The 12,948-nt window shown below is 46.1% G+C and overlaps 1 protein-coding gene across 5 annotated transcripts in view; it reads right to left on the bottom strand.

The window, feature by feature from the left end:
• PIGL (phosphatidylinositol glycan anchor biosynthesis class L) overlaps positions 1-12,948 on the bottom strand; it is a 45,363-nt gene that overhangs the window by 23,679 nt on the left and 8,736 nt on the right. For all 5 annotated transcript variants that reach the window (XM_057717066.1, XM_057717069.1, XM_057717068.1 and 2 more), the window contains exon 2: positions 12,518-12,617. In XM_057717066.1, coding sequence (XP_057573049.1) covers positions 12,518-12,617 — 100 coding nt within the window. The remainder of the gene's footprint in view (positions 1-12,517; positions 12,618-12,948) is intronic.

The raw sequence follows: 12,948 nt of genomic DNA, 5'->3' as shown, positions 1-12,948 counted from the left end.
CCTAGTCACAGGACGGCTGAGAGATAACAGTTTACACTGGACATGAGTCCAAGGGAGAGGTCGTGTCTGCTTAAGTTTCCATGGGTAACGGCTCGCTCGCGTGTTTGTAGATAGGTGACCAGTAACCATCTAATGAAAAAATGCCGCGTCAGTTCATCTCAGGTTGGATCTAGTAATTTGAAACCACCTGTGGGGTCACAGAGGCTCAGTCCAGGAAAGCATCTGCAAGATACGAACCCAGGCAGGGTGATGACGACCAGAGCAGGGGTCGGACCTGCGGAAGCGGGAAGATGAAGAGGGTTGGCGGGGCTGGCACCTGACACGCGTCTTAAAAGTGTCCGTCCGTGCTGCGCAGCCCCCACCAGCACCTGAACTCCGCTCTGTAACCGTGTCAAGGCTGCTGAATGCAATGCGAGATGAGGAAGACAGTCTTGGTCGAATACTTAAGAAACGCAGCGACTCATTCTTTAAAACAGACCCTTGGCAGCCTCTGTCCGACCAGAAGCTCAGGGCTAGAAAGCGGCTAAGTGCCTTGGGTGCTCCAGAGCCTCTCACCTGATCTCGACTCCCCAGATCCCATCTCCTGGCTCTGCCCCTCCAGCCCCTGCGGATGCCTGGGACCGCTGGGGGCTTGGGTTCCTGCGTGTTTCTGGCTCTCTGAGTGTGTCTGGCCCTGGAGTCTGACAGTCCCCGCCCACCTGGAGGCGGAGAGGTCAGACGTGCCCAGGTGGCCACCTGATGCTACCGTGCTGCAGCTGCTCTACACACCTTTTCAGGGTGGCTTAACAGGAGTAACAAGAGGCATTCTGATGCCTCTCCCGCTCAGCCAGGACCCATGGGAGAGCTGTCTCTATGCCTTACCTCTTCCTCCGAAAAACAGTGATTTCCAGAGTTAAGGAAGACACTGGATTGGAGGGTGACAAGGAGAGAGGGATGGCAGAGAAAGAGTGAATCTGCAGGACACCGTGGTGAAAAGGAAAGGAAATTCATTCTCATCTGTTGGGCAGGAGGAAGCTGAGATTGGGGGAGAGGCCCCTCCACAAGGAGCTGCATCCAAGGACCAGTGTTAGTTGCTTCCGTGGTCTTGTAAGGAGCGACTGCGGGCAGAGCTAAGGCTGGGCTATCCGTACGTGGGGTCAGGGGACGGCACGCTTCGGGCTGCACACAGAGGCTTCCCCAGGAATGCCAGTGACTGGGGACTGCAGTACTGTCTTCTTCCCTCCCGCAGCCTCTTCTGCTCTTACCTCCCATCAGGAGCTTGCTGCCACGCCTGTACTCCAAACAGGAACACCAGGAAATGCCCCTCCCAGGCAGCCTGATCCAGGCTTGTCCATTGGAGGGAGGGGGCCACGCAAACCCAGGCCCGTGGAGGCCATAAGCACAGGCCGAAGCAGAGGGGAGACCCGTGGCCCTGGTGTGCTTTGGGCAAGTTACTGAACCTCTCTGTTTCTTCATCTCCAAATGGAGTAATAACAGTATTCGCCTCAGAGGATTGCGAAGTAAACAAGTGAATGCATTTAAAGCAAGTAGAGTAGTGTTGGACAGGGTGAGGATGTGTCAGCTCTTATTATTACAAAGCTGCTGGTCCTGTTTCACTGAGAGGGGAAAAGGAAGTGGCAGCAGAAAGGCACGGCTTGGGGGAGAGAGGGCTTCACTGGACGTGGCGTCTTGCACTCTGCCTGCACGACCCGCCGCTCCCCGGTGTTCACACCACACGGCCTGGGGCCTCTGAGGCTTTTGGGTTTTCCAGCTGTCATGCTCCTCTGCTGCTTCTTCACCAGCCTGCCTTTTACTCATTCAGGACTCGGCTCAGGTCACGAGAACAGTCACATCTGTAGGAAGACCTGCCCCAGATCTCAGGTCAGGCCAGGAGTCGCTCCCTGGAGACCTTCCTGTGCACTTGCCCTTGTGCTTTCTCTCCGCTCTCCCCGTGCGTGAGGGACACCCACGTGCTCACCTTCTCCCTGGGCCGCTGGGGCTCCTTGCGGGGTGAGTCTGTTTCCCTTACCAGTCTGGCCCCGGCTGTCGGCCCAGGCCTGGCGTGGAGCTGGGACACCTGCTCTCCTGTGGCTGGTCCTGCACCAGCCTCCAGTGCCCCCAGCTGCACCCAGTGGGCTGCTGAGGGCATTGAGTCTGAACTTGGTGGTCAGAGAAAGACTAACAGCCACATCAGAAACCACAGATTCACTGCTAAGACCTAAAGGCCAAAGACCTCCTGTCATATGACTAGATCCCAAAACAATTCAAAGATTTAGGGGATTCATGAACTTGGTTTATACCACCTCCTTAAAAAAAAGAGAGAAGGGGGAAAAAAAAAGGAAGGGACTGATATTTACTGAGCACTTACACTTGGCAGGCTTTGGACTCCAGATTGAGTTCACATAAGGGCCTATGGGGTGAGCAGCACCCCAGCCATGTAGCTACAAAGCCACAATTTCTCTTTTCTAAAAATTATTTATTTATTTATTTGGCTGCGCCGGGTCTGCGCTGTGGCATGCGAATTCCTAGTGGCAGCATGCATGTGGGATCTAGGTCCCAGACCAGGGATCAGACCCGGGCCCCCTGCACTGGCAGCGTGGAGTCTTACCCACCGGAACCCCAGGGAAGTCCCCAAAGCCATGAGTTCCAGCGCATGGCTGTCCGCTGCTCAGCACTACGTGGCACAGGAGCGGCGGCGACGGAAGGTGCTCAGGGCTTCTCCACACTGCGAACCCTGGTGCATAACTAAATAGCTTCTTCCTCTGTGCACCACTTCAGAGTGCGCGGCCGTGGGGATTTATTTATTTCATGATGGTTAGTGATGCTTCTAGCAAGGCCACGGGATGGTTTTGTGAGTCAAATAAATTGTGATACAGGTGACCCATGGAACAGTATGCAGGACTGAGAAATGAGCGGTTTTTGTGCTTGTATGTTTGAGGGTATGGAAGTTTACACATTGAGTACTTAACAGTGGTTTTCCCTGAGAAGAGAAGCATATAGAGGGAGACATTCATCTTTTTTCACTTGGTATGTTTTTATACTGTTTGTTTTTACAATGAACATTGTAAATGTTCTGTTATTATATGTGATTATCATTTTCATAACAGCTTGATTGAGATATAATTCACATGCTATTGCGAGTCACTCCTTTAAAGTGCATAATTCAGTGTGTTCTTGGGCTTTTTTAGTATGTTAACAGAGCTGTGCAACCGTCGCTGCAGTCCGTCTCAGGGATTTTCATCACCCCCCAGAGTAAACCCCGTGACGAGTCACTCCCCTCTCCTCCTCTCCTCGCTCCCCGCAGCCACGGGTCCACTTCCTGTGTGTGGAGCTGCCTCCTCTGGGTGTTGCGGATACATGGAACCGCACACGATGTGGCGGCCCGCTGTCCAGCCTCTCGGGGGGTCCTCCCCTTGGCAGCTGTGTCAGGACGTCACTCCTCTTTGGGGTTGACTAATACTCCATCGCCTGCATGGACCACATTCACAGCCGATGGGCACTGGGGTTGCTTCTAATGTCTGACAACTGCATACAGTGCTGTTGTGAACATTCACGTGCTCGTGTTTGTTTGAATGTCTGTTTTCAATTCTTTTAGGTATGTACGTTGGTGTGCAATTGCTGGATAATGGTGATGCTGTATTTAAGTTTTGAGGAACTGCCAGACTGTTTCACATGGCGTCTGCACTATTTTACAAACCCCTCAGTGCATGAGGGTTCCAGTATCTCTGTATCCTGGCCTACATTTGGTATTTCCCTTTTTATTTTCTAAGAAATGTTCAACCTAGGTGACCATTTCTGGTGTGAAGTAGTATCACAGTGGTTTTGATTTCCATTTCTGCAATGACTAATGATGTCGGACATCTTTTCCTATGCTTATTGGCCATTTGTATACCTTCTTTGGAGAAATGTCTGTCCAAGTCCTTTGCCCATTTTTAAAATTAGGTTGTTTTTCTTTTTGTCGTTGCTTGTAGAAGTACTTTATATGTTATTTTATATGTTATGTATACTATACTATATATATATATGAGGACATATTACTCTATATCTATCTCTGGATATTAATCCCTTATCAGATACGTGATTTCCAAATATATTCTCTCATTCTGTGAGTTGTCTTTTCACCCTCTTGATAGTAGCATCAAGCACAACAGTTTTTAATTTTGATGAAGTTAAATTAGTCTGTTCTTTCTTTTGTGGTTGTATATGCTTTTGATGTCATAGCTAAGAGGGCTTTGCCTAACCCAACCTCATAAAGACTTACTCCTATATTTTCTGTTAAGAGTTTTATAGTTTTAGCTCTTATACTTAGGCCTTTTTCAGCTAATTTTGGGGTTTAGTGTAGGGAAGGGGTCCAGTTTTGTTCTTTTGTATGTGGATGTCCATTTGTCGAAGAGAGTATTGTTGCCCTGTTCAGTTGTCTTGTCAGCAGTGTTGAAAATCAATTGACTGTATATATGAGGGTAACGGTATTATTAAAAAAAGAAAGAAAAAGAAATCCTAAAAAAGAATAAAGCCTATAAATCCTTCCAGTAAAGAATCTGGCTAGTTAAGCTGTGGCTCAGCCTTGCAGAACTAGGTCTATCTAACCATGATGGTTTTACCAAAGTACCACCACATCATCTTCAATTGCAACACATACGGCAGCTGCAATTTTTCTTATCCCAAGGGCTCTCTGGAACATCCCACAAATGACTAAGAATTACTTCTTGGAACTTGGTGCTGTGGAGAAATAATCTGAAAGACTGACCCAATAACCTTTCTTCTGGACACTCTTTGTAAGACTTGCGTGGCAGAGAATTAGTTGCCTGTTATCCAAAGCTTTTGGTTCCTAGTACAATTTTTGTAGATGCTATAGACTGAATATTTGTGTCCTCTCAAAATTCATATCTTGAAACCTATTTCCCCCAACATGATAGTATTTGGAGGTGGGGCCTTTGGGAGGTGATGAGGTCACAAGGACAGAGCCCCCGTGAATGGGGTTAGTGTCCTTATAATGGAGACCCCAGAGAGCTCCTGCGCCTCTTTTGCCACATGAGGACACAGCAAGAAGAGAGCCATCTGTGAGCCAGTAAACAGGCCCTTGCCAGACACCGAATCTGCTGACATCATGATCTTGGACTTCCAGCCTCCAGAACCGTGAGACCTGAATTTCTGTTGTCTATGAGCCGCTCGGTCTGTGGTATTTTTGTTGCAGTGGCAGTACTGACAGTAGGGGTAAGGGGGAGCTGGCTAACCGTGCTTTGGTTATTAATAGGTCTAATTTTTAGTTTTTTATATCCCTTTTCAGCTTTCTGATGAAAGGATCCCAGCGCGTCACAGTGGACATAGTCTACTGTGGATGTCATGAAATGTAGAAGTACTTAGTAAAGTGGAAAGCACTTAGAAACATATCAGCTATATTGCTGAGCGGAGCACATGAACCTCCACATATAGAAGAACAACCATGCCTAAACATGTTCTGCTCTGCTCCTGAGAAGATCTAGGAGCTTTAGATAAAGTCTCCATCTCATCCAGTCATTGAACATATAAGGAAAGAGAAGCCCAGAGAGGGGGCATTATTCGCCCAAGGACACACAGCCCATTTACAGCAGAGCTACAGCCGGACGCCACATTACGTGACTCCTGGACCAGAGTTCTTTCCATCACACTGTACTTCCCTTGTTTTCTTTTCTCTGGTCTTGATTTCCTCATATTCATCCTTCCTTCAACTGCCAGCAGGATCTGTTGAAGTGGAAATATGGACTTCCACTTACAGTGCTTCTGACATTTCCCCTTAACTCTCTTCCCTCAAACTCCATTGAAAACAACAAAAGAAATAACGGTTACAGGGCATCAACTTTGAGGAAGCAAAAAACCCACCTTATCAGAAAATCAGAAAGCATGAAACATACCCACCTAATACTGTCAGACCTGCCCCAGAAAGAGGGGGCACACAGCTGGCCAGCAGATGCTGTCCCCAGAATCAAGCCTCACCATCCTCAGAGGCACCAGTGTTCTTTGATGAGCACTGTGAGAACTGCAGGTAATAAATGGTCAAGGAGACCACGGGGTTTGGAGGAGAATCGTGTTGATAAGCTATTTCTAGTGCTGATGTCATGTCTCCTTGCCCCAGTAGGGTACTGAAGGGCAAATGAGAAAATACACAAAAAATGTAGGTGCCTCCATGGTAATGGAAAGGGAATATTTGAAGAGTTGCAGTTGAAGACAGTAACATTCAGTAGAAGCTTCAGATGGCCTAACCACTGGACCACCAGGGTATTCCTGGAAATAATGTATTTTAAAATAAATCTAATGAAACTTTTGATTTACAACTAATGTATGCTCATTACCCAAACTATGGAAAATACAGAAATGTGTAAAGGAAGTACATACTGCTTTTTAAACTCAGTGTGATGTTATGAACCTCTTCCTGGGTTACTGGCTATGTGTTGAAAACTTTGAATTGTGGCTTAATGTTCTGGACCAAGGCTGTATAATTAACTGCTGACTGCTACATTAGCTTGCTACCAATCTTTTGCTGTTATGAAGAGTGCTGTCACGAGTATCGCAGTGCACAGTCACCTTGTGTATCTGCAGCCTCTTTCAAGGAGCAGGGTCAGCCACGGGCGCGTGCGCGGTTAAGCAGCACCCTCCCTGGTCCCCCTCTCCTTCTGCACTGACTGATGCGACTCATGTGACCTGAAGACCAGTCATGTGACTTAAGGACTCAGCCTCCCTTCAGCTCCCAGAATAACCCGCCTCTGAGGTAGCAGAGAAGCAGCTTTCCAGGTTCACACAATAGCTCTGGACCAGCTCGGTCCACGTCGGTCACCTCCCCTGGTTCCTTTTCTAGGAAACATTCCTGTCCTTTGAGCCCTTTGGGAGGACAGGAGTCCTGCCCTGCTCTTGCCAACTGGGACTGGAGCTGTGTCCTTGCGCTGGCCCAGGCACTTCTTTGTGTTACTTGGAGAAAAGGCCTGTGGGGAGCTTTGTTTTCATCTCTCACAGTGAGCGGATGTGTGGTCAGATCCACTTCGGCAGTCGTTTTTTTCCTTCGGTTCTTGGAGGGGGAAGGCTCTTACTGGGTCTCAAGGGGGGAGGGGGTTTAATTGCCAACATGACCCCGACAGTCCCAGACTCTCTGCTTTGTGGCTTCTCTTTCACTGTATAATTTGCGTGGATTTATTGGAAAACACAAAGATTTTCAGGAACTGCTAGCAGGCCAGGCTCATTTATGTTTCCTACTAGGTACTGGATTCTGTTTGCCTGTTCAGCTCAAGTTCATCTCAAAGTCTTGGATTTGTTCGTGCCGGGATGATGTTAAGACAAACACTGGGAGAAATGAGATTTTCATGATGCTGAAACCTTAGGGCCAAACGAGCCAAACTTATAGAATGGCAAAATCAAGAGGTGTAGAAAAATCCTTCCAAACCAAAGTACTCATTTAGGAGTTTCCAGAAGGTTAAAAATAACTATGCAAGTCAGGGATCAAGACTGTTTCACTTAATTAAAAAAGTGAAAACAGCTTCACTGAAGTCTCAGAAACTGGTTTGCTAATCACCATTTCTGGATAAATGAAGAAAAAGTGAGGAAGCGGGGTTGGGCTGCTTCGGTATCGTTTAAGCTCTTCGAGACCACACATTACATGCTAGGTATAGGCACAGTCATTCGTTTACTCAGCAAACACGAATTGGGCAACTACTACACGTCAAGGGCCATGACAGAGGTCGCGGATACAGGAATAAGATACAGAGGGGCTCTGGTGCATATGCTAGAATATAATGGGACAATGAGAATGTAACCACAGTGTCCAAGAAAATCCGGGCAAATCAGAGATGCTGCAGAGTCTAAGGTAATCTTGAGCTGGGGTTTGAAGGATGAAGAGGAGTTTGCTAGAGGGCCAGGGTGTGGAGTGCTGGGAAGAGAGGGCCAGGGTGTGGTAGCAGAGGAAAGCTCGGTACGTCTACAGCCCAGCTTACACGCAAGGACATGGACTGGGGTGCAGGCAGGCCTCCCTGTTTCTGTTGTGGGAACAGATGTGCTGTGGTATCACACGTGCAGGTGACAGGAGCAGGGGTCAGACCACCATTAGCTCCGAGACCCTGCAAGTTTTGCCCAGCAGTTGGTCATTGGGCCCCGAAGCATTTTAATGGGCCTGGGTTATAGCTGGAGGGTCTGCTTTGTTTTATTCCATCACAATCAGGCCCCCTTTGGACCCCCCATTCCAATCAGAGCCCTTTGGAGCAGCGTATCTGACCCTCTGCCCAGTCGTCCTCCAGAACGAGGCCTATGAGAAGACCACAGTGTTTATAAAAAGGCTTAAAGCCTTATTATGTTTTCAAGGAACTCTATTCTATGTTTTGAACTTATCAAATCAAATATTATCAAAACGTACGCAGAATTATTTCTAGTTTAGCCTTCACTTGTATGGATAGACGCTGAGGACAGAGGGAAGAATGTTGTGTCCGTTATGTGGAGTAGTCTAAAAAAGACAGCAATGTCATTGTTTTATTGTGCCTCACTTTACTGCACTTCAAGGATACGGCATTTTTTATAAATTGAAGCTTTGAGGCAACCCTGTGGGAGCAAGTCTGTGGGCACCGTTTTTCCAGCAGCATCTGCGCACTTCGTGTCTCTGTCCCATTTCAGTAATTCTCGCGTTTCAGACGTTTTTGCTCTCATCGTCTTGGTTACGGTGATCTGTGATCAGAGGTCTTTGAGGCTATTATTACAACTCGCTGAACGCTCAGATGATATCTGTTTTTTAATTAAGGTATGTACGTTGCATGCTTAATAGGCTAGGGCATGGTGTCCATGTAACTTTTATGTGCCCTGGGAAACCAAAAAATCCCTGTGACGTGCTTTATTGTGATACTCGCTTTATTGCAGTGGGCTGGACGCCAACCTGCAGTATCTCTGAGGTCTGCTTGTACTTTAACAAGTAACACAGGCTTCCTAAAAAAACAAAAGCAAAATAAAACCGTACGGTATTCTGTAGAATTAAGACGTGCAAGCATCCTTCTTCCCTGGTCTAATTAAGTAGCAGCTACTATGAAGGAGTCTGGTATGTGTTCTTTCAGAAATTATCTATGTGTGCAGAAATGTGTGTTTATTTTTTGTTTTGAAATGGAAAATGAAATAAAGCTATGGACGCTTCCTAATCTTTTAAGAAGCACAAAAGCAACAAGTGAATACTAAATCTGTAGGTTGCACTTCCCAATCACATTCCATTCCCAAGTGTCCCAAAGAGGGTCTCTAAGCCCCTCCTAGGCCTGAACCTTAACACACACACGAGAACATTTCTGTAAACGCAGCAGCCGTGACTGTCAGGCCAACACCTATTATCCAGCTCCGGGACCTTGAACTGTTCTTCTGTTCCTTCAGCATGAAGCACAGCGCCTTGCCTTTCCGGGCACTTACTCTGTATCTGTTAATAACATGCCTTTGAATACCACGTGGCTCATTAAATGAGCAGAACCCACAGATGTGAAGGAACTGGGTAAAGTTGCCCGAAATATCCCTTTAGTTGTCTGACGACTGAGATGCCTTCTTGTCTTGAGAACTGAACTTATTTCCCTCCTTAAGGGGTTGGATATGGGTTTACTCGACTGAGCTCTGCAGCTGTGAAGTTCAGAACAATGGACAACAGCACTGACCGTACACAGTGTTGGCCAGGTGTTGTTTTAAACACACGTTGGTCTTTCACTTACACTAACGAAGTGGCGACCTACTTTCTTGCAAAAAGTCAGGAATCAGTTCCGTCTTCCTTTTCTGCTTTCGGATCCTAGCACGGACTGCCGTTTATTAATTGTCTGACCTCAGAGGAGTCTCTTAAGCTTTAGTGTCTTCATGTGAAACAAAAAAGGACAATAAAAACCTATCTTTCTACAGTTAGTTGAAGACTGAAAGGAGATGACCTTTGTGGACTCGTGAGTCAGGCATGGAGTAGACAAAGCCCGGTAAGCAGCTGGCCAGCTGGAATGCCAGCTCTGCCTCATGTTTGCTGCAAGGCCCCGGGCAGATGACAGCCTCTCACTAGGCCCTGATTTCTTAGCTATAACATCAGAAAAGTAACTGGATTATTTTGAAGATTTTAAGACCATGTATTTAGAATAGTCTTTGGCACTGACAACAATGGTTTAATCTATATGTAGCATTATTATTCCAGTGCAGGTCCTCCATAAAATTTTCCTTTCTCTTCCTCCCCTTCATTCTTCTCTTTGACTCATCTAAATAACCCAAAGCCAGACTCCCAAAGCTCTGCTTTTTCTGGGTTAGGAAATGAGAGGCTGAAAGACTCTGCTGTGACACGCTGCTAGGGACTGAGCTGTGTCCTCCCAGAGTTCGTGTATTGAAGCCCTGATCCCCACCGTGACTGTATTTCGAGACAGCGTCTTTAGGAGGTAATTAAGGTTAAGTGAGGTTATAATGGTGGGACCCTAACCCTATAGGACTGGTGGTCTTATATGAAGAGGAAGAGCGTAGACAGTGAGAAGACAGCCATCTGCACGCCAAGAAGCAAACCGTCTCCAGAAATCAACCCTGCTACACCTTGATCTTATACTTCCAGCCTCCAGAACTGTGAGAAAAACAAACAAAAAAAACCACGAAAAAACATTTCTGTTGTTTAAGCCACCCAGTCTCTGGTATTTTACCATGGCAGACTAAGACACCTGGTCTCCTTGAATCTTCAGACTGGCTTCTTGAAGTATTTATTTTTAACAAGTTTACTACCCTCCCTACTGTAGCATCTTACAGGTAGGGGATGTGGCTGAAGCTGTATGATCTTTGGGATACGTAAAAACTGTAGTAAATTAAGTTGGATTCTTAGTTTCTTATCAAAAGGATGTATGAGCCAACATGAAGAGGCGATGATTAGAAATCAAAGCACATAATAAACTGAAAAACCGAACACATGAACACAGAAGTTCCTAATGGAATAGAGCAGTGCCCACCCCATCCACGAAGCAAACAAGCAATAGGTTACCATTGCCGGCATGTAGGGGATCAACTCCCATGCTGAAAACGGCGATTGAAGGGAAAGGATTAAGCATTTAGCCTGTCTTTTGGGGTCAAACTATATATCAGGGTAGCTAAACAGCCCCAGTTGATAACTTTCTGCTTTAGAGGAGGATGATAGCTAACACACTTGGAACGCAGGAGACTTTCAGAAACTCACCATCTTGCAGTTTCTAGTTAATTAAGGACTTGGGCAGTCATGAAAGCACTACCTGAAAGGCAGATGTGGGCCTTTACAGGGAAAGGGGCAGCCACTGCCACGTGCACTTGCCCGTCAACTGTCGGATCGCTGAGTGAGACGGATGGTGCAGGTCTCCTGAAGTGACGGAGCAGGGAGCACGCAATACAGCTTCTTGAGCCTGAAAGTTAGTGTTCGTTTCCAGTTTGCAAGAAATATGGAGGACAGAAGAAGTATTTAGGCAAAACCACGAGGGAGCGGGTGGACTAATCTTTCTGTAGGACAACTGACTCAGTTCTTCAACCATCAGTGATGTGGTGGGGGAGGGGGAGGGACACGCAGAACAGCCAGGTGCAATGTGTATACTTTGTTTACATCCTGATTTGAACAAACCAACTGCAAAAGGACATTTCTGAGCTACCTGGAGCAGCTCAAAATGGACTGGGTGTTGGAGAAACCAAGGAATCGCTGTTATTATTAATTTTGTTCAACAGATGATAATGACATTGTGGCTGCATGAAAAAAAAAGTCTGTCTTTTTAAGAGCTGTATCCCTAAGCATGTGGGGTGCAATAACCTGATGGTTGGGTGTTCTTTAAAATACTTCACACATGGGAAGGATGAATTGGGAGATTGGGACTGACATATACACACTGCTATATATGAAATAGATAACTAAAAAGGACCTATTGTATAGCACAGGGATCTCTACTCAATACTCTGTAATGACCTATAATGGAAACAATCTAAAAAAAGAGTGGATACATGCATATGTATAACTGATTCACTTTGCTGTACACCTGAAACTAACACAACATTGTAAATCAACTATATTCCAGTAGAAGTTAAAAAAAAAAAACCCCAGCTAAGTTATCACTGCAAAAAAAAAAAAGAGAGAGACTTTCACATACAAAAGAAGTTATGTGGGGACAGATGAATTACGTGTAGCAAAGGCTTGATAATTATTGTCTCAGAAGACAGGCATGTGAGGGCTCATCATACTGTTCTTTACACTTCTGAGGTTTTTTGGGTTTTTTTTTTTTTTGGTTGCACGGCATACGGGATCTTAGTTCCCTGACCAGGGACTGAACCCATGCCCCCTGCGATGGTAGTGTAGAGTCTTAACCACCAGACTGCCAGGGAAGTCCTCGAAATTTTTTATAGTAAATTTTTTTAAAGATTAAAGACAAGAAGCTCTCATTTGCACTACACTGTCACTTAGAAACAAACGTGAAACTATTTTCAGTAGACTTCTCAAATAAGATATTCTTATCCACCCACATCAGGGTTTTTGGTGCCTTCTGAGTGTACCACTGCGTATTTATTGCCACTGAATTTCCACATTGTTAGAAGATAAATTTACCTGTTGTCAATGATCACCACGTTGGAGGCTGGAATCCCCAAAACATCACAGCTCTGCAAGAGTTCCTTCTTCCGAATCTCCCCTTGATTGTAGTAATTTCCTGAGGGTAACAAACACACAGTGGTCAATTTCTTTATCTGTGGCGATCTATTGGTTCACTCATTCTTGTCTTGTTCCCTAAAGGAGTTAAGCTCCCTGAAAATTCTGTGGTTGTGATAAAAAGCCGAAGAAAACGCAACACTAGGGTACCATCAGACACTCCTGTGGGAAGCACAGACTTTAGAATCACCACTGAATTCTTCCCCATCTCTGTGTCTATCCCTGTGACCATCCATCTGCCTGCCCATATCGTTTCAGCCGCACGCTACAGGCTTTGAGCACTGGCTTTGCTGTTAAAAAATTTAGGACTGACCCACCTGTAACCACTCAAA

The sequence above is a fragment of the Hippopotamus amphibius genome, chromosome 17 (genome assembly GCF_030028045.1).
Source record: "Hippopotamus amphibius kiboko isolate mHipAmp2 chromosome 17, mHipAmp2.hap2, whole genome shotgun sequence".
In the NCBI taxonomy this organism is placed as follows: Eukaryota; Metazoa; Chordata; class Mammalia; order Artiodactyla; family Hippopotamidae; genus Hippopotamus; species Hippopotamus amphibius.
This window is presented reverse-complemented; position numbering and strand designations above follow the sequence as displayed.